General features: G+C 39.8%; 1 protein-coding gene and 1 pseudogene across 24 annotated transcripts in view; one reads left to right on the forward strand and one right to left on the reverse strand.

Annotated features, from left to right (window-relative positions):
• LOC106994763 (placental protein 13-like) overlaps nucleotides 1–20,346 on the forward strand; it is a 118,148-nt gene that overhangs the window by 68,406 nt on the left and 29,396 nt on the right. For 9 of the 24 annotated variants that reach the window (XM_077982746.1, XM_077982743.1, XM_077982757.1 and 6 more), the window contains one exon: nucleotides 20,020–20,139. The exons of 8 other annotated variants lie outside the window; for them this stretch is intronic. In XM_077982746.1, coding sequence (XP_077838872.1) covers nucleotides 20,020–20,139 — 120 coding nt within the window. Of the gene's footprint in view, nucleotides 1–19,842; nucleotides 19,912–20,019; nucleotides 20,140–20,346 lie in introns of all 24 variants that reach the window. 7 more of the 24 variants (XR_013410665.1, XR_013410662.1, XR_013410664.1 and 4 more) reach the window with 1 other exon arrangement.
• LOC114674092 (small ribosomal subunit protein uS14 pseudogene) lies at nucleotides 9,188–9,545 on the reverse strand (annotated as a pseudogene).

A 20,346-nucleotide genomic window follows, 5' to 3' on the forward strand; every position in this document is an offset into this window, starting at 1 on the left:
TGTAAAGGACCTCTTCAAGGAGAACTACAAACCACTGCTCAGTGAAATAAAAGAGGACACAAACAAATGGAAGAACATACCATGCTCATGGATAGGAAGAATCAATATCGTGAAAATGGCCATACTGCCTAAGGTTATTTATAGATTCAATGCCATCCCCATCAAGCTACCAATGACTTTCTTCACAGAATTGGAAAAAACTGCTTTAAAGTTCATATGGAACCAAAAAAGAGCCCGCATTGCCAAGACAATCCTAAGTAAAAAGAACAAAGGTAGAGGCATCACGCTACCTGACTTCAAACTATACTACAAGGCTACAGTAACCAAAACAGCACGGTACTGCTACCAAAACAGAGATATAGACCAATGGAACAGAACAGAGTCCTCAGAAATAATACCACACATCTACAGCCATCCAATCTTTGACAAACCTGAGAGAAACAAGAAATGGGGAAAGGATTCCCTATTTAATAAATGGTGCTGGGAAAATTGGCTAGCCATAAGTAGAAAGCTGAAACTGGATCCTTTCCTTACTCCTTATACGAAAATTAATTCAAGATGGATTAGAGACTTAAATGTTAGACCTAATACCATAAAAATCCTAGAAGAAAACCTAGGTAGTACCATTCAGGACATAGGCATGGGCAAAGACTTCATGTCTAAAACACCAAAAGCAACGGCAGCAAAAGCCAAAATTGACAAATGGGATCTCATTAAACTAAAGAGCTTCTGCACAGCAAAAGAAACTACCATCAGAGTGAACAGACAACCTACAGAATGGGAGAAAATTTTTGCAATCTACTCATCTGACAAAGGGCTAATATCCAGAACCTACAAAGAACTCAAATTTACAAGAAAAAAAAACCCATCAAAAAGTGGGCAAAGGATATGAACAGACATTTCTCAAAAGAAGACATTCATACAGCCAACAGACACATGAAAAAATGCTCATCATCACTGGCCATCAGAGAAATGCAAATCAAAACCACAATGAGATACTATCTCACACCAGTTAGAATGGCAATCATTAAAAAGTCAGGAAACAACAGGTGCTGGAGAGGATGTGGAGAAATAGGAACACTTTTACACTGTTGGTGGGATTGTAAACTAGTTCAACCATTATGGAAAACAGTATGGCGATTCCTCAAGGATCTAGAACTAGAAGTACCATATGACCCAGCCATCCCATTACTGGTATATACCCAAAGGATTATAAATCATGCTGCTATAAAGACACACACACACGTATGTTTATTGCAGCACTATTCACAATAGCAAAGACTTGGAATCAACCCAAATGTCCATCAGTGACAGACTGGATTAAGAAAATGTGGCACATATACACCATGGAATACTATGCAGCCATAAAAAAGGATGAGTTTGTATCCTTTGTAGGGACATGGATGCAGCTGGAAGCCATCATTCTCAGCAAACTATCGCAAGAACAGAAAACCAAACACCGCATGTTCTCACTCATAGGTGGGAACTGAACAATGAGATCGCTTGGACTCGGGAAGGGGAACATCACACACCGGGGCCTATCATGGGGAGGGGGGAGTGGGGAGAGATTGCATTGGGAGTTATACCTGATGTAAATGATGAGTTGATGGGTGCTGACGAGTTGATGGGTGCAGCACACCAACATGGCACAAGTATACATATGTAACAAAGCTGCACGTTATGCACATGTACCCTAGAACTTAAAGTATAAAAAAAAAAAAAGAGTTGTCTACTCCCTGAAAATTCTATGCCCTTGACAAAGAGCCACAGCCCCAACACCTGAGTGACCTCCTACGTAAGGCCCCATGACTAGCCCACAGTGCAGCCACTGTAGGTTTCTTGCCTGGAGCTGGAGGGTCTCCAGGACCTCCACGTGCATCGTGCCTCCATCTTGTCAACTAGACGTTTCCATATCACTCACACATGAGGTCACCCCTTGAGCAAATATTCTCCCTTCTTCTCCACCCTACTCTTGGACCATGGAGAATTCACATGAAAGGGAGGACTGGTGTCCCTCTAATTGTGATATAAGAACCAATGGTTAAGGACACAGCTGTGAAAGTGGCACCTCCTGTAACAGATATATCTGAGAGATCAAAGGACAGACTCTGAAGCTTCCCTACCTTCATCCTACCACAGTCAGGGCCGTGTATTCCTGAAGAAATGGAGAACCCATAGGTAAGGGCAAGGGTTCAGGAGACAGGATGCCTGAATTCCAGTCTTCATTTTGCCTCTTACTAGCAGTATCATTTTAGATTTATTACTTGAACTCTCCCTGCCTCAGTTTTCCTAGGACAAGAAGAATTACCAGCAATGTTTATTTTGTAGGGTGTTCTCAGTAATAGATGAGTTAATATATGTAAAACTTTTACCTTAATCCCTGCCATGTGTAGAGCCTGTTGAGGTGACCTAGAAGAAAGGGAGAGTCTCCATGGAACTCTAAACTGCATTCATTTTCACTCTGAAACTGTGCAAACAAGATGTGAGGATGTCAGAATTTAGAAATTCAATCTGGTGAGAAACAATAGTTGTTGAAAGACAGAGGGAAATGATAAAAGAACAGGAAACACCTGTGTGTAGATGACATGCATCACAATCATCACGGACAATGAACGTCCTTCCTAGAAGGGGCACACATTGCTGACAGCACAGCCCCAGTAGTTGCACACATGGACAGTTTGGGCCAGGGACATAACTGGAGGCAATGATTGATTTCTACAATGACTACCAGTAGCTGATTTTTGCGTTTTTTTGAGACTGGGTCTTGGTCTGTCATCCAGGTGGACGTACAATGGTGCAATCATAGCTCACTCAAGCCTTGAACTCCTGGGCTGCGAGATCCTCCCCACTCTGCCTCCTAAGTAGCTGGGATGACAGTGCCCAACACTGTGCCCATCTGATATTTAAAGTTTTTGACAGGGTCTCACTATAATGCTCAGGCTTGTCTCAAACTTTTGGCCTCAAGTTATCCTCCCATCTTGGCTTCCCAAAGTGGTGAGATTACAGGCATGAGCCAGTGGACCCAGACATTTTTCTTATTACTATGCACGGTAAGCTGTGACTTAACTAAGGCTATACCTGTTCCTTCCTTGTTTGGGTGATCCAGTCCTTGAAACCAGGGCCTGCAATGTTCCTTGATAGCAAACCAGGATCTGCCCATCCTCCTGTCCTACTATGGGAAGGACAGACTGTGATGAGGGACAGGAAGAGACTTGAGGCTGGGAGGCAGAAGCTGGTGGTCACTCTGTGCAGACCCCATCTGAGGAAACATCACCCCCATAGTCTGCATTCCTCTTCCTCACACTTACTGGGAAGAGACACCTACAGATCGTTCATTCTGCTCTCAAGAATGATTGAACATGAGTTCTCAGTAACTCCCAATTGCCAAATCCCCACCAGTTCTGCCACCCAGGATCCACATTGACACACATGGGAGGATGCGCAGCTGCTGCATCAGAGGAGCTGCTCTGTGGGGAGGAACCTTCATATGCACATGCATGCATGCTTTCTTCTGGAATCTGCAGGACAACAGTATCTCTGAAACTTTGATTGACATGGACACCAAGAGAAAGGAGAGGGTATAGCTGGATCCCAGATGTGTGATAGACAGATGAGAGCAGCCCTCACCTGATAGAGCCAATGGTGCAAGGCTACATGCATGCTCCCAGTTCAACACCCAGTCACATCCCAGCACACACACCCACAGTCACATACACCTGCTCACCATGCATATAAAGATGCTCAAGCACTTGGGCTGTGCTCACACACACTCACTTCACAGTCATGAAGACAAAGCATGCACACCCTTAACACTCACTCACACACCCACTCACTCTGGTGGGCCATCCACCTCTTAACTAAAGTCACATCATCTCAGCAGAGTTCACTCTTACCAGACACCATCACACACTCACAGAGGGTTACACTGGTTCAGGGTCTACACCCTACACTCCACAAGCATCTCAGATTCCGTAGTCTCAGGGTCTCTAGTCCACAAAGACACAACTCTCAGTAGAGAATTCACAATAGAAATGCTCATATTTTTATCTCATAAAATCTCCCATTTCTTTCTTGGTTTATGTAACTTGAGATAATTGAAAACTGTGCCTTTTCAACTCACCTGTAGCTCTGACATTTTTGCTTCTTCTGGGCAACTCTTCAGAATTGTGTCTGGGCTTCTGTGTGAATCTTTGAGTTGCAGCATTTAAATGGTCCCTGTCAACCATGCCCTCTGCTTTCATTCCTGATTCCAATTTCCTCTCAGCAAGCTTCTCTTGCAGGGTGAGAAAGGCTCAGATGTCAGGATGAAACTCAGTTAAAACCATAGCTGTTTGCCGGCCTGTGGCTGCAATGCATCGAAATTATGCTGGGAGAGGTACCAGGCTGTGGATTGGGTTACTAGGGAAATGCGTAGATAAGGATGATGGAGTAAGGAATAATGATTTTAAAGCACAGCCTTTCTGTCCCTCAAACCTTTTCTACACTAGGGAGAATCTACCTGGAAGGTATACATTTTACCAACTTGTACAAAAATAAAAAAATTTTAAGGTGAAGATTCTTGGTAAAGTCATTGGCTCTAGAGGGTAATCATTCTTTCTGTTTTTAAACATTCTGGGACAGTACTGTTCTTGATCCTCAGGATGATCTGGGAGAGACGTAGAGAAAGTCCTTGCATGAACCTGCCCCACCTTAGGCCCATTGGCTCTACCAGATGAGGGCTGTTCTCATCTGTCTGGGCTCTAGCTATATCCTCTCCTTTCCCTTGGTGTCCACATGAATCAAAGTTTCAGAGATACTGTTTGTCCTGCAGATTCCGGAAGAAAGGTGAGTTTTTTTCTTTTTTAAAAAAACTTTTATTTTAGGTTCAGGGGTACATGTGCAGGAAAACTCGTGTCATGCGAGTTTGTGGTACAGATCATTTCATAATCCAGTTACTAAGCCTAGTACCCAATAGTCATTTTCTCAGCTCCTGTCCCCTCTTTCACCCTCCACCCTCAAATAGGCCCCAGTGTGTGTTTTTTCCCTCTTGGTGTCCATGAGCCTCATTGTTTAGCTCACACTTCTAAGTGAGAACATGCAACATTTCATTTTCTGTTTCCACATTTGTTTGCTAAGGAAAATGGCCTACAGCTTCATCCATGTTTCTGCAAAAGACATAATCTCATTGTTTTCTGAGGCTGCATAGAATACTATGGTGTATGTGTACAAAATTTTCTCTATCCAGTCTGTCCTTCATGGGCATTGAGGTTGATTCCATGTTTTTGCTATTGTGCATACTGTTGTAATAAACATTCACGTACATGTGTTTTTGTGGTAGGATGGTTTATATTCTTCTGGGTATATACCCAGTGATGGGATACATGGGTTAAATGGTAGTTCTATTTTAGCTGTTTGAAGAGTCATCACATTGCTTTCCACCATGATTAAACTAATGCCACCAGCAATGTGTAAATGTTCCCTTTTCTTTACAAGCTTGCTAGCATCTGTTACTTTTTAACTTTTGAATACTAACCATTCTGATTGGTGAGAGATGGTATCTCATTGTGGTTTTAATTTGCATTTTTCTAACATTCAGGGATGTTGAGCTTCTTTTCATATGCTTTTTGGCCACATGTATGTCTTATTTTGAGAAGTGCCTGTTCCTGTCCTTTGTCTACTTTTCTTTGAGACAGGGTCTCACTCTGACACCCTGGCTGAAGTGCAGCGGTGCAATCTCGGCTCACTGCAATTTCTGCCTGGACTCAGGCGATCCTCCCAGCTCAGCCTCCTGAATAGCTGGGATTACAGGTGCCTGCGATAACACTCGGCTAATTTTTCTAATTTTGGAGAGATAGGGTTTCACCATATTGTCAAGGCTGGTCTTTCCTGGGCTGAAGTGATGCAGCTGCCCCCAGCCACTTAAAGTGCAGAAATTACAGGCATAAGCCACCGCATTCAGCCCTGTGCCCACTTTTATTTTGAGATGGAGTCTTGCTCTGTCGCCGAGGCTGGAGTGCAGCGGCGTGATCTCAGCTCACTGCAACATCTGCCTTCGGGTTCAAGCGATTCTCCTTCCTCAGCCTCTCGAATAGCTGGGACTACAGGTGTGTGCCACCACACCTGGTTAATTTTTTGTATTTTTATTAGAGAAAGGTTTCACCGTGTTAGCCAGAACAGTCTCAATCTCCTGACCTCATCATCCGCTCTCCTCCACCTCATAAAGTGCTGGAATTACAGGCGTGTGCCACCATGCCTGGCCTCTTTGCCCACTTTTTTATGGGGTTATTTGTTCTGTTCTTGTAAAGTTATTAAAATTCCTTATAGATGCTAGCTATAAGACCTTTTTCAGATACATAATTTGCAAATATTTTCTCCCATTCTGTAGCTTGTCTGTTGACTCTGTTGATAGTTTCCCTTGCGGTGCAGAAGCTCTTTAGTTTAAATGGATCCGTTTGTCAATTTTTGCTTTTCTTGTGATTGCTTTTGGCATCTTTGTTATGAAACTTTCCCCCATTCCTACATTCAGAATGATATGGCCTAGGTAGTCTTCCAGGGTTTTTATAGTTTTGGATTTTACATTTAAGTCTTCAACCCCTCTTGAATTGATTTTTCTACATAATGCAAGGAAGGGATTCAGTTTCAATCATCTGTATATGGCTACCCAGTTATCCCAAAACCATTTCTTGAATAGAAAGTACATTTTCCATTGCTTGTTTGGTCAGCTTTGTTAAAGATCCATGGTTGTAGGTGTGTGACCTTATTTCTGGGCTCTCTATTCTGTCCCACTTGTCTCTGTGTCTGTTTTTGTACCAGTACCATACTGTTCGGTTATGGTGACCCTGTAGTATACTTTTAAGTTGGGCAAAGTGATGCTTCTAGCTTTGTTCTCTTTGTTTAGAATGTCTTTGCTAATCAACTCATTCTTGGTTCCATGTGCATTTTAAAATAGTTTTATCTTTTCTAATTCTGTGAGAAATGTCATTTGTAGTTCAACAGGAATAGCACTGAATATGTATATTTCTTTGGGCAGTGTGGCTGTTTTAATGATAATGATTATTGCTATTCATGAGCATGGAATGTTTTTCCATTTGTTTGCATCATCTATGTTTTTTTAGGCAGTGTTTTGTAATTCTCTTTGTAACGATCTTTCACCCACCAGTTAGCTGTATTCCTAGGTATTTTATTCTTTTTATGGCAATTGTGAATGGAATTGCATTTCTGATTTGGCCACATGCTTAAGTGTTATTGGCATATAGGAGTTCTAGTGATTTTTGCACATTGATTTTGTATCCTGAAACTTTGTTAAAGTTGTTTACCAGCTTAAGGATCATTTGGGTGGAGACTATGAGGTTTTCTAGATATGGAATCATGTCTGCAAACAGGGATGGTCTGACCTCTCTTTCTGTTTGGATGCTCTTTCTTTTTCTCTCTTGCTCTCTCTTGCTCTTTCTTTTCTTTTCTTTTCTTATTTATTTATTTATTATTATTATTATACTTTAAGTTCTAGGGTACATGTGCATAACGTGCAGGTTTTTTACATATGTATACTTGTGCCATGTTGCTGTGCTGCACCCATCAACTCGTCAGCACCCATCAACTCGTCATTTACATCAGGTATAACTCCCAATGCAATCCCTCCCCCCTTCCCGCTCCCCATGATAGGCCCCAGTGTGTGATGTTCCCCTTCTCTTCTCTTTTCTTTTCTTTTCTTTTCTTTCATTCTCTTGCCTGATTGCTCTGGCCAGGACTTCCAAACTATGTTGAATAGGAGGGGTGAGAGAGGGCCCTGCAGACATTGGGTTCTTAAAATCCCAATTTAATTCCTGCTCCATTCATCATACATATTTTGAGCTGTGATTTATCAAACACAAAACAAAACAAAACAAAACAAAACAAAAAATTTCTCTCTTAATTCTTTCTTTTTGGCCCCTCACTTGCAAATACAGGCCCAGAAGCACCAGTGCTCAGTACCACGGACAGCACCACAGAGGCAACAGCTTTAGGGGACTTGGGCATCAAGGACAACATTATCAGAGTAGATTTATTCTTTGGGGGCTTTCAGCAAAAACTGAAAAGCCCTACAGAACTTTCAGAAGGCAAGGCTTTAGAGTCCAGAAATACTGTGTTCTGAGCACTGTTGTATTTGCTGGGAGAAGACCATGAATTTGGGTTTATGTGTATGAAAAAGATGTTGAGTAGGTCCCCAAAGGCAAATCAGAAATCGTTTGTTGAACATTGGTTCCTGGACTCTATGTCTTTCCTTTTCATCTGAGACATCTCTCTTGGCCACCATGAGCACAGGGTAGAAGCTGGTATAAAGATGAGTGTAACACACGGCCTATGTGAACTGAACGGAGCTGGTGAATATCAGTTAAGAAAAGGCAGTCACTGTGTGTTTGTCTAGCAGGGACAGCATGTAGGACACTGCAGGTTATTCAAATACAATGGGCATCATCCAGAGACATGTAGATATGAAATCAAACTCATGTTCTGATCAGAAAGTCATAGGTTCCAAGATTGTCTTTATCCACTCAGAGCAAGAATTGTCTAATTCCCCCAAAAATGATTTCCATGCTGATGAGGGAGCCTATGATCCATCATCAAAACAGAGAAGTGATCAAAACTGTGAGAGGGATGATATAAGGAGGAGAGGGTATCTAACAAGAACCTGAGACTCTCCAGTAAGAGTGGAGGGAATTTCAGTTCATACAGGAAAGAAACAAGAAAGAGAGCCATGAAAGTGTTATTTACTGTTCATTGACACGTCAAGGTATCTGGATGTTAGGTTAAAGGAGGGCAAAATGGGAGGCATACCCATGAGTAAGGTTGGAGTTGAACAAACTGTGGCAAGGAACATGGGAAGAGAGAATGAGGATGATCAAAATTATGCCTTAGATGGGCCCTGCAGACAAGGTTGAGACCCTCTTCAATCTGCATTGTTTGGCTTTTAGGTAATATGTTGTTTATCTTCTCCTAAATCGTTCTCTATTTGTGTCATGAAATAGATGACAATAGCTCTTTTGGCAGGAAAAGGTTTTTCATTGTGCCATCTTCGTGGGAGCTCTAAGACACTGAGAGTAGAAGGTGGAGCCAACTGTGGCAGAGAAACATTTTCAGAGAAGATGAAAATGGGGGTCTTGTTGGTTTCACCAATGTTATGGACCAGTGATAGCTGCCTGTTTTTTTTTCTTTTTTTTTTTTTTTAAGAGTTGGTTTCTTTGTTTTAATTTTTATTCATGGACAAAGAGCTAGCATGGTTTCTTTCACTGAGTGAATGTCTTGCTTATAAATTGAAGGAAGATCACTTAGTCTAACCTATTGAAACCTATATCCTTTAAGTACTTATGGAAACAGAAGCAGCACATATCGAGGCAATATTTTCAGATAAGGCCATGCTGGTTTGAGCAGATGCAACAAGAGTGAGAACCCTGACTGAATTTTTGTGGGTGGCTCCAGTAGAGCTGTTGGTGACCCATCTTGCTTTCAGGGTGCTGCTTATTATCTTTTGCCCCTCTAAAATAAGTGTGTTCACTGCATTTTCCTGTATCTGTTTTAGTCTTGTATGTTTAATTTTATGGGGCAGATAATGTATTCCTTTAGTGCTTATGTTGAAAGAAAGTGCACCTGATAATTTGTAGTCACCTCATGGACACCAGATTCTGATTGAATGATAAGATGCTAGACTTCAATCTGAGCCTGTTCCTGTAAGTGTATTGCCTTCAGCTACTCAGGAGGCCAAGACCCTCTCAGCAAGGATTCCCCACAGGGTGAGAAGGGGTAAGGTGTCAGAAACAGACTCAGTCACAACCACACCTGTCTGCAAGCCTGTGTCTGTGATGTAGCAGAAATGACAGTGAGTGAGGTACCAGGGGGAGGAAGGGGTCACCAGGGAAATGCACAGATAAGGATGATGGAGTGAGGATGAGGGATTGTGAAGTCCAGCATCCATGCCTCTCATTAAGCCTTCTCTTCACTGTGCATAATCTGCCAAGAAAGTGTACATTTTCTTAATTTGTACAATGGTAAAAATAGTGAGGATTCTTGTAGAAATCGTTGGCAATGAAAGATAACCCTTCCCTTTGCCTATAGAGGTTCTGGGGGAACACCGGTCTTGATCCTAAGCAGGACTTATGGAGGAAGGTAGAGAAAGCCCTTGTGTTCCCCTAATCCCACACTGGTCTCCTTGGCTCTGCCAGGTGAGGGCTGTTCTCATCTGCATCTCACACACCTGGGCTCTAGCTGCACCCTTTTCTTTTCATTAAGTGTCCATGGGAATCAAATTTTTCAGAGATATTCTTTCTCCTGCATATTCAGGGAGAAAGTTGAGGTTCTTAGGTCTAGTTCTTGATTTGTGTGTTCCTTAGTTACAGACTGTGTGAGGACAGGTGCAGGTACAGGTGATTGGACTTCAGTCATAATGAAGTCCTCAGGACTCCTCCTCAAGTTCTCTTTTCATGATGAAGGGAAGCATCCTTAAAACCTGTATTAGAATTTAAAGATGGAGTGAATTATAATTCCCTTCCTCCTTTGCTTTCTTCTCCCTCTTACTTCACTTTTTTCTTCAGTTTCATCGTCAGTGAATTTAAACCATTTATAGAAAAAAAATTGATCCCAGTTGCCAAAGAGATGTATATTATGATGAGTAACGTTTTTAAGGAACTGCATAATATATTCCACAGCAGCCACACCATCTTACACTCCAAACAGCAATGTTCAAGGGTTCCCATTTATTCATATCCTCATACTTGTTAGTTTTCATTTTTTTAATGTAACAGCCATCCTAATGAGTGTGAAGTGGTATCTCACAGTGGTTTTGACTTCCATTTCCCTAATGACCCATGAGATGGCATATGTTTTCTTGTGCGTATTGGTCTTTTGTTTGTCATTTGTTTTTAATTTTTGTGGGTACATGGTAGGGGTATACATTAATGGGGTACATAAAATATAATATAGGCATGCAAATAATAACATCACAGAGAGTAGGACATCTGTCTACTCAAGCATTTATTTTTTCTATTGCAAACAATCCAATGGGAGTTGTTTGGGTATTTTAAAATGTAAAAGTATATGACTACTGGGTAAATGATGAAATTAAGGCAGAGATAAATAAGTTCTTTGAAACCAATGAAAACAAAGACACAATGTACCAGAATCTCTGGGACACAGCTAAAGCAATGTTTAGAGGGAAATTTATAGCACTAAATGCCCACAAAAAAGTGGAAAAGGTCTAAAATCGACATGCTAACATCACAATTAAAAGAACTAAAGAAGCAAGAGCAAACAAATTTACACGCTAGAAGAAGGCAAGAAATAACTAAGATCAGAGCAAAACTGAAAAAGATAGAGGCATGAAAAACCTTCAAAAAATCAATGAATCCAGAAGCTGGTTTTTTGAAAAGATTACCAAAATAGATAGACTGCTGGCCAGACTGATAAAGAAGAAAAGAGAGAAGAATCAAATAGACACAATAAAAAATGATAAAGGGGATATCGTCACTCATCCCACAGTAATACAAACTACCATCAGAGAATACTATAAACACCTCTACACAAGTATACTAGAAAATCTAGAAGGAATGGATAAAGTTCTGAACACATACACCCTCCCAAAACTAAACCAAGAAGAAGTCGAATCTCTGGATAGACCAATGACAAGTACAGAAATTGAGGCAGTAATTAATAGCCTACCAACCAAAAAAAAAGCCCAGGACCAGGCAGATTCACAGCTGAGTTGTACCAGAGGTGCAAAGAGGAGCCGGTACCATTCCTTCTGAAACTATTCCAAACAACAGAAAAATAGGGATTCCTCCCTAACTCATTTTATGAGGCCAGCATCATTCTGATACCACAACCTGGCAGAGACACAACAAAAAAAGAAATTTTCAGGCCAATATCCCTTATGAACATCGATACGAAAATCCTCAATAAAATACTGGCAAACCGAATCCAGAAACACATCAAAAAGCTTACCTGCCACGATCAGTTGACTTCATCCCTGGGACGCATGGCTGTTTCAACATATGTAAATCAGTAAGCGTAATCCATCACGTAAACAGAACCAGTGACAAAAACCACATGATTATCTCAATAGATGCAGAAAAGGCCTCCGATAAAATTCAACACCCCTTCATGCTAAAAACTCTCAATAAACTAGGTATTGATGGAACATATCTCAAAATAATAAGAGTTATTTATGACAAACCTACAGCCAATATCATACTGAATGGGCAAAAGCTGGAAGTGTTCCCTTTGGAAACTGGCACAAGACAAAAAGCCCGTATAGCCAAGACAATCCTAAGCAAAAACAAGAAAGCTGGAGGCATCACGCTACCTGACTTTAAACTATACTATAAGTTTACAGTAGCCAAACGGCATGGTACTGGTACCAAAACAGATAGATAGACCAATGGAACAAAACAGAGACCTCAGAAATAACACCACACATCTACAACCATCTGATTTTTGAGAAATCTGACAAAAACAAGCAATGGGGAAAGGATTACCTATTTAATAAATGATGATGGGAAAACTGGCTAGCCATATGCAGAAAACTGAAACTAGACCCCTTACTTATTCCTTATATAGAAATTAACTCAAGATGGATTAAAGTACTAAATGTAAGGCCTAAAAGAAAAAAAACAACCCTGGAAGAAAACCTAGGCAATACCCTCAGGACATAGGCATCGACAAAAACTTCATGACTAAAACACCAAAAGCGATGGCAACAAAAGCCAAAATTGACAAATGGGATCTAATAAAACTAAAGAGCTTCTGCACAGCAAAAGAAACAATCATCAGAGTGAACAGGCAACCTACACAATGGGAGCAAATTTTTGCAATGTGTCCATCTGACAAAGGGCTAATATCAAGAATCTACAAGAAACTTAAACAAATTTACACAAAAAAAACAGACAACCCCATCAAAAAGTGGGTGAAGGATATGAACAGACACTTCTCAAAAGAAGATATTTATGTGCCCACAAACATATGAAGAAAAGTTTATCATCACTGGTTATAAAAGAAATGCAAATCAAAATCACGATGAGATACCATTTCACTCCAGTTGGAATGGTGATCACTAAAAAGTCAGGAAACAACAGATGCTGGATAGGATGTGGAGATTGGAACGCTTTTACACTGTTGGTAGAAGTGTAAGTTTGTTCAATCATTGTGGAAGACAGTGTGGTAATTCCTCAAGCATTGTGGAAGACAGTGTGGCAATTCCTCAGGGATCTAGAACCAGAAATAACATTTGATCCAGCAATCCCATTACTGGGTATGTAACTGAAGAATTATAAATCACTCTACTATAAAGAAACATGCACACGTATGTTTATTGCAGCACTGCTTACGATATCAAAGACTTGGCACCACCCCAAATGCCCATAAATGATAGACAGGATAAAGAAAATGTGGCACATATACACCAAAGAATATTATGCAGCCATAGAAAAGGATGAGTTAATGTCCTCTGCAGGGATGTAGATGAAGCTGGAAACCATCATTCTCAGCAAACTAACACAGGAACAGAAAACCTAACACTGCATGTTCTCTCTCATAAGTGGGAGTTGAACAATGGGAACACATGGACATAGGGAGGGGAACATCACACACTGGGGCCTTTTGGGGGTTGAGGAACAAGGAGAGAGATAGCTTTAGGAGAAATACCTGATGTAGATGATGGGTTGATGGGTGCAGCAAACCACCATGGCACATGTGTACCTGTGTAACAAACCTGCACGTTCTGCGCATGTATCCCAGAATTTGAAGGATAATAACAATTAAAAATAAAAATAAATAAATAGATAAATATACGGGGATAAATACACCATAAAAACTGTTTTCAGACACTGGAAAAAAAAGAAGTCTCTTTTTTTGGTTTTTGTTTTGTTTTTTTTTTAATCAGAGCCCCACTCTTTCACCCAGGCTGGAGTGTAGTGGTGCAATCTGGACTCATTGCAACCGCTACCTGCTGATTGCAAGGAATTCTCATGCCTTAGTCTCCTGAGTAGCTGGGATTACAGGCATGTGCTACTATGGCTGGCTAATTTTTGTATTTTTAGTATACAGGGTTTCACCACATTTCCTAGGCTGGTCTCAAACTTCTGGACTCACATGATCTGCTCTTCTTGGCTTCCCAAAGTGCTGAGATTACAGGTGTGAGCCCTTGATGGGGCTCTTAAGCAGCTGCTTGCTCAAGTGGAGTCTGCTTCCACTGTGTAAATTGTCTTCAATAAATCTGTGCCCACTCTGTGGGATTTTGTTTAATTTATTTTTCCAATATGCCAAGGACGTGGACAATTCACATTTAGGACACTCTATCTGGTAACATCCATATAGAAAAAGCACCTCCATGAGAACCAAGAATCAGGTGAGCCCTCGTAGTACTTGTTTTTAACTCTGTATTGCTGAAAGAGGCATTGAAGTGATAAAAACAGTGTTGTAACTCCAGTCTTGCATGCCAACTGAGGGAGCACTTAAACCAGCCTTAGCCAAGGGGAATCTTTGGCCTCATTGGCTGGAACTTGAATTCCAGCAAACCCTACAGTGCTCTAGGGCTCCAAGTAACCTTGAAAGGTTGTCTAAGGGCATTCCATATGGTAAAGAGTTTTATTCAAATGGAACATCTGACAATCCTAAATATATGTGCATTCAGCACAAAAGCACCCAGATTCATAAAGCAAGTTCTTAGAACCTTCCAAGAGACTTTGAATAATGGAATTCACAGTAATAGTGAGGGACTCCAATACCCCACTTACAGCATTAGAAAGACCATCGAGGTAGAGAATTAACAAAGACATTCAGAACTTAAACTCAGCACTTGATCCATGGACCTGATAGATTTCTCCAGGACTTTGCACCCAAAAAACAACAGAATATATATTTTTCTCAAAACCAAATGGAACATACTCTAAAATTCACCACATAATCAGACATAAAATACTCCTCAGCAAATGGAAAAGAGTTGAAATCATAGCAGTCCTTCTTTCAGATTACAGCACAATAAAATTAGAAATCAAGACTAAGGAAATCACTCAAAACCATACAATGACATGGAAATGATGGAAATGGAATAGCCCTGCTACTAGATGACTTTTGGGTAAATAATGAAATTAAGTCAGAAATTGAGAAGTTGTTTTTGAAACTAATGAGAACAATGAAAGTAATGAGAAAAATAATACAACGTACCAAAATCTCTGGGACACAGCTAGGGCAGTATTAAAAGGATTATTTATAAGACTATATGCCCACATGAAAAAGTTACAAGGATTTCAACTTAGCAACATAACATCACACCTAAAAGAACTAGAGAATGCCTACCATGTGACGATTTTGAAAAAATTAATTTTGAAGTTAAAAAAGAGTCGAGAACCAAGAGCATGCCAACCTCAAATTTAGAAGACAAGAAATGTCACAAATCAGAGCTAAACTGAAGGAGACTGAGACATGAAAACAGTCAAAGTAGAATGAATTCAACAGTTCATTTTTTTAAAAAGTGACAAACTGCTTGCCAGACTAATAAACAAGAAAAGAGAGAAGATTCAAATAAACACAACTGGAAACAACAAAGGGGATAGTACCACAGATGCTACAAAAATATAAACACCCATCAGGTAGATTATAAACAGTTCTATGCATACAAACTAAAAAATCTACAGAAAATGGATACATTCTTGGGTACATACACCTGACCAATACTGAAAGGAAGAAACTGAATCCCTGACGAGACCAACAATGAGCTCCAAAATTGAATCAGTAATAATAAGTCTACCACCCAAAAAAGGCCCAGGACCAGATGGATTCACAGCTGAATTCTACCAAGTGTACAAAGAAGAGCTAGTATCATTCCTACCGAAAGTATTCCAACAAACTGAGGAGGAGAGATACCTGCCTAACTCATTTTGTGAGGCCAGCATTATCTTGATATCAAAACCTGGCAAGACACAACAACAACAACAAATTTCAGGCAAATATCCTCGAGGAAGATCAATAAAAATATCCTCAACGAAATACTGGCAAACTGAATCCAGCAGCACATGAAAAAAGCTTACCCACCATCATCAAGTAGGCTGTACCCCTGGCATGCAAGGTTGGTTCAACATATGCCAATCAATAAACTTGATTCATCACATAAACAGAGCAAAAGACAGAAACCACATGATTATCTCAATAGATGAAAAAAAATCTTTCAGTAGAATTCAACACCTTTTCATGTTAAAAACCTCAATCAACTGAGTATTGAAGGAATATCCCTCAAAATAGTAAGAGTCATCTATGACAAACCCACAGCCAACATCAGAGTGAATGGGCAAAAGCTCAAAGCATTCCCCTCTAAACTGGCACAAGACAAAGATGCTCTCTCTCACCACTTTTATTTAACATGTTATTGAAGGTCCTGGCCAGGGCAATTAGATAAGAGTAAGAAAAAAGGGCATCCAAAGAGGAAGAAAATAAGCCAAATTATCCTTGTTTGCAGGCAACATGATTCTGTATCTAGAAAACCCCATAGTCTCAGCTGAAAAGGCCCTTAAGCTGACAAACAACTTTAGGGAAATCCAGGATACAAAATCAACATACAAAAATATCTATCATTCTTTCTTACAACAGCTAAGATGGGAGCCAAATCAGTAACACAATCACATTCATGATTGCCACAAAAAGAATAGAATACCTAGAAATACAGCCATCTAAGGAGGTGAAATATCTGTACAATGAGAATTACAAAGCAGTGCTCAAAGAAATCAGAAATGACATAAAAAAATGGAAAAACATTTCATGTTCATGGATGGGTAGAATCAATATTGTGAAAATGACCATACTGCCAAAAGCAATCTATAAATTCAATGCAATTCCCATCAAAATACTACCATCATTATTCACAGAACTAGAAAAAAGAATTCTAAAATTTATTTGGCACCAAAAAAGAACCTGCATAGCCAAAGCAAGACTAAGCAAAAAGAATAAATCTGGAAGCATCACATTACCTGATTATAAACTATACTATAAGGCCATAGTCATCAAAACATCATGGTACTGGCATAAAAATAGGTACATAGACCAATGGAACAGAATAGAAAACCTAAAAATAAACCCAAATGTTTACAACCAACTGATCTTTGACAAAGGAAATGAAAGCATAAAGTGGGGAAAAGACACCCTATTCAACAAATGCTGCTGGGATAATTGGCAAGCCACATGTAATGTAAGAGAATGAAACTGGATCCTCATCTCTCACCTTATACAAAAATCAACTGAAGATGGATTAAGAACTGAAATCTAAGAACTGAAGTCTAAGACCTGAAACTATAAAAATTCTAGAAGGTAATGTTGGAAAACCCCTTCTAGACATTGACTTAAGGAAAGATTTTATGACCAAAAACCCAAAAGCCAATGCAATAAAAACACAGATAAATAAGTGGGACTTAATTAAACTAAGGAGTTTTTGTATGGCAAAAGGAACAGTCAGCAGAGTAAACAGACAACCCACAGAGTGGGAGAAAATATTCATAATCTGTACATCTAACAAAGGAATAATATCAAGAATCTACAACTAATTTAGACAAACTAGCAAGAAAAAAAATAATCCCGTCAAAAAAGGGGCTAAGGACATGAAAAAACAATTCTCAAAAGAAGATATGCAAATGAGCAACAAACATATGAAAAAATGCTCAGCATCACTGACGATCAGGGAAATGTAAATCAAAAGCACAATGTGATACCACCTTACTCCTGCAAGAATGGCCATAACAAAAAATCAAAATAATAGATATTGGAGGGGATGAGGTGAAAAGGGAACACTTTTACACAGCTGGTGGGAATGTAAACTAGCACAACCACTATAGAAAACAATGTGGGATGCCTTAAAGAGCTAAAAGTAGAACTACCATTTGATCCAGCAATCTCAGTACTTGGTATCTACCTGGAGGAAAATAAGTCATTATACAAAAACGATACTTGCACCCGCATGTTTATAGCAGCATAATTCACAATTGCAAATATGTGAAACCAACCCAAATAACCATCATATAATGAAATACTACTCAGCCATAAAAAGGAATGAGTTAATGGCATTAACAGCAACCTGGATGGGATTGGAGACCATTATTCTAAGTGAAGTAACTCATTAATGCAAAATGAAACATCATATGTTCTCACTCATAAGAGGGAGCTAAGCGATGAGGATGCAAAGGCATAAGAATGATACAATAGGCTCTGGGGACTTGGGGGGAAAAGGGTGGGAAGGGGATAAGAGATAAAAAGCTACAAATTTGGTTCAGTGTGTACTGCTCGGATGATGGGTGACCCCAAATCTCACAAACCTCCATTAAGAGAGTTATTCAGGGAACCATATACCACCTGTTCCCCAAAAACCTATGGAAATAAAAAATATATTAAAAAAATCACAGTGGAGAAGAGCATGTAGGATAAGAGATATCATTATGACCATCTTTGTAAAATACAATTTGCCAGATTCTTCAAGGCAAAATTAAAAAAAAAGAAAACACTGCTCAAAGAAATCTGAGGTGAAACAAACAAATAAAAAAACATTCTATGCTCATGGATAGGAAGAACCAATATCATTAAAAGGGCCATAATTCCCAAAGCAATGTGTAGATCCAAAGTGATTCCTGTAAAATTGCCATTGCCAATGACATTATTCAAAGAGCTATGTAAAACTGTTTAAAAATTCATGTGGAACAAACAAAAAGCCCAAATGATCAAGGCATTCCTAAGCAAAAAGAAAAAAACTGGAGACATCATGCTACTTGACTTCAAACTATACTGTGAGGCTACAGTAACCAAAACAGCATAGTATTTATAGAAAACAAACACATATGGAACAGAGAGACCACAAAGAAGACCACAAACCTGCAACCATCTGATCTTCCACAAAGCTAACAAAAACAGATAATGGGGAAAGGACTCCCTATTCAGTGAAACGTTCTGCGATAACTGTCTAGCTATATACAGAAGATTGAAATTTGACCCCTTCCTTATATCATTCACAAAAATCAACTTAAGATGGATCAGAGACTGAAATGTATTACCCAAAACTATAAAACCCTAGAAGACAACCTAGGCAATGCCATTCTGGATATAGGAACGGGGAAAGAATTCATGATGCAGATGACACAAGCTATTGCACCAAAAGCAAAAATTGACAAATGGGATCTAATTAAACTAAAGAGCTTCTACATAGCAAAGGAAAACATCAACAGGGTAAACAGGCAACCTACAGAATGGGAGAACATTTTTGCAAACTACGCATCAGACAAAAGGCTAACATTCATCATCTATAGGGAACTTAAGAAATATACAAGAAAAAAAAATTTGATTAAAAAGTGGGCAAGAGATATGAACAGTCACTTCCTAAAAGAAGATATACATGTGGCCAACAAACATATGTGGAAAAGCTCAACATTTCTGATTATTAGGGAATGCAAGTCAAAACAACAGTTTTGATACCATCACATATCAGTCAGAACAGCTATTATTAAAATGTCAAAAAGTAACAGACGCTGGCAATGTTGCAGAGAAAAAGGAATGCGTATTCACTATGGTGGAAGTGTAAATTAGTTCAATCATTGTGGAACACAGTGTGACAATTCCTCAAAGACCTAAAAACAGAACTACCAATTGACCCAGCAATCCCATTACTAGGTATATACCCAAAAGAATATAAATTGTTCTACCATAGAGACACATGCGCATGTATGTTTGTTGCAGCACGATTCACAATAGCAAAGACACAGTATCAATCTAAATGCCCATCAATGGTAGACTGAATAAAGGAAAATGTGGTACATATACACCATGGAATACTATGCAGCTATAAAAATCATGAGATCATGTCTTTTGCAGGAACAAATATGGTGGGTCAGACCTGCTTCTTGACAGACAGCCAGGATTCACAGAAACCTGGAGGCCATAGTTAAGTATTCACTCTCTGCTAAGGCACAGTAGCAAGGCAAATGCTTTTTCTCAAATGGAGAGAAGTTATCCACAAAGGATGACATGTCTTTGCTCCACATTTTCCAGATCTGTGCTATGACTCTCCTGTAGGAGCCTGCCAAAATTTCCAAGAGGATCTCTACCTGCCACCAACACTTCTATCAAAGAGCATAGAGTTTTCAGAGAATAGACAACTCATAACCTCAGGTCAGTGACTGTGGCTCAGTTTCCATCTGGGGATGAGGGGCAGAGCATATCCCTGCATGGGGGAACAAGGAGCTGAAGCAGCCCCACAGGGATGAGGCCTGCAGTATCACCAGGAAGGCTTCTGTCTGTCCTGGGAAAGGTGGGAAGAGATTTGCGTGTGTGTCCTGTGTGTGCACTACACGGGAGGGACCTGCCCAACATGCTGCG

Source organism: Macaca mulatta, chromosome 19 (assembly GCF_049350105.2).
Source record: "Macaca mulatta isolate MMU2019108-1 chromosome 19, T2T-MMU8v2.0, whole genome shotgun sequence".
In the NCBI taxonomy this organism is placed as follows: Eukaryota; Metazoa; Chordata; class Mammalia; order Primates; family Cercopithecidae; genus Macaca; species Macaca mulatta.